Consider the following 2,174-nt stretch of genomic DNA (forward strand, 5'->3'; position numbering starts at 1 on the left):
TGGGGACATTTCCTCTAACTGGACCTCGTTGAATTTGAGTTGAATACCCCTGATCTATTGTATCTAACAGAAACCAAGATGGTGACGACTACAAACAAAGATGCTGACGACCAGAAACCAAGATGCAGACGAATAGAAAACAAGATGCCATCTGCACCAAACAGAGAATTGTCTGCATTCTTTAAGGACAGGCCTATACGTCGCTGGGTGACATTAAAATAACGTGGATTGACGGATTGAATGGAGCACGTCTGCATCTGGTGGTGAAACCCTGAGTTACAGAAGGAGGATCCCTGAAGGATGACATCAGTGAGCTGCAGACAGAAGGTAAAAGCAGCAGCTCAGAGTTTCAGCTCAGTGAGGAGAGCAGCACCTCACACACTCTGGATCTCTGTATTATACACATTGATATAGGACGCTCAGTTTGGATCATCTGTCTTATGTGTTCTCATGATGAGGAACATGTGTTCACTGTTATTGCCATGTTTAAAGTGACATCTCCATCCAGGTAATGCACTGCTCGTGTTGTGATGCTTGAAGAACCACAGGAGGATCATGGTGAACTCTACTCACATTTCATATTTTATACTGACTGCATACTCTGACACAGGTTTTTTTAAATACCTTTATTTCCTGATCATTCTTGCTTTGTATTTTTGTATTTTAGGTACCAACGTGTTGCTGATTGTTGTTATCTGTGTGAACAGGAGCTTACATGAACCTATGTACCTTTTTCTGTGCAGCCTGTTTGTAAATGAACTGTGTGGTAGTACAGGGTTGTTTCCATTCCTTCTGGTTCAGGTCCTCTCTGACATCCACACTGTCTCTGCTCCGCTCTGCTTCCTGCAGATTTATTCTGTGTATACATATACAGGTATACAATTTACTAATTTGTCCACCATGTCTTATGACAGATATCTTGCTATCTGTTATCCTCTGCAATATAACTCACGTATGACTTCTAACAGGGTTGCCTTTCTTATTGCTCTAACGTGGCTGTTTCCACTTATTGCCATTTGGATTTTGATTTTTCTGACTCTTTCTCTGCAGCTGTGTGGGAACATCATTAACAAAGTTTACTGTGATAACTACTCCATTGTTAAGCTGGCCTGCTCTGACACTACAGTCAATAATATATATGGACTAATTATAACTTTTTTCTTAATCATGTTTCCTGTTTCTCTCACTTTGATCTCGTACATGAGGATCCTCAGAGTGTGTTTCTCTGGCTCCAAACAGACCAGACAGAAAGCTCTCAGTACCTGCACACCTCACCTCGCTTCCCTGCTAAATGCTTCTTTTGGGTCTTGCTTCGAAGTATTACAGAACAGATTTGCTATGAAATATGTGCCGAATATAATGCGCATTTTATTATCCCTGTACTTTCTAACATGCCAGCCTCTCTTTACCCCAGTCCTGTACGGGCTGAAGATGTCTAAAATCCGCATCATATGTAAGCGCCTGTTGTACGGTGAAGTGTAGGTCATCAAGAGATTGCAGAGACAGAGAATGAAAGGACCCTGACTTCAGCAGTATTAACTCTAATGACGTGTCTCATTCACTGTGTGCAGAGGAAGGAAATGAAACGTGCAGCTGTACATGTGCTGAGATTGATGCTGCTCTCTCTTTCTGTTTCTTCTCTTGCTTTTCACTTCTCATATCAGCCTCAGTGATTTTAGGAGAACCCTGAAAGGTCCATCAGTCCGGACGTTAGGAGTGAAACTGAAGTTAAAGCTGAATGAAGCTCCTCGCTGTGAACACACACAGAGCAGCTTCATATCAACTATGTTCCCAATATGTTGACAATATGTTCACCTTCATATTCTCTAACATGTAATGTGTCCCAAATAGAGAAGATAAGAATCTGCTGTTAAAAAAATGAACAAATTAAGGAATGTTTCTTCCACATATTGTTAAGGAGCAAAGCAATAAGATCTGAAATCCAGACACGTTAGCCATCTCATCAAAATGTATTGGCACATATTTTGAAATGCAACTTGAAATGTTCCATTGAGCATGAATAAAGTTATTGAATGACTTTCTCTGACCACACATGAGTTTATTAAAGTGTATACAAGTAATAATGCAATATAAAAACAAAACCATTCAGCTGAGTGTGCCAGCAATGTCCACCCTGAGGAGAGATGTGGATCTGTATAATAATAATAGATGGG

At 40.5% G+C, this 2,174-nt stretch overlaps 1 protein-coding gene across 1 annotated transcript; it reads left to right on the forward strand.

The window, feature by feature from the left end:
• The first annotated feature begins 555 nt into the window (after positions 1–555).
• On the forward strand, positions 556–1,482 carry LOC117441905 (olfactory receptor 11A1-like). Its single transcript, XM_034077923.1, has one exon. It carries the CDS (start codon positions 556–558, stop codon positions 1,480–1,482), a length of 927 nt encoding a protein of 308 aa, XP_033933814.1.
• Positions 1,483–2,174: the final 692 nt, after the last annotated feature.

This window comes from Pseudochaenichthys georgianus, unplaced genomic scaffold (genome assembly GCF_902827115.2).
Source record: "Pseudochaenichthys georgianus unplaced genomic scaffold, fPseGeo1.2 scaffold_2138_arrow_ctg1, whole genome shotgun sequence".
NCBI classification, from domain to species: Eukaryota; Metazoa; Chordata; class Actinopteri; order Perciformes; family Channichthyidae; genus Pseudochaenichthys; species Pseudochaenichthys georgianus.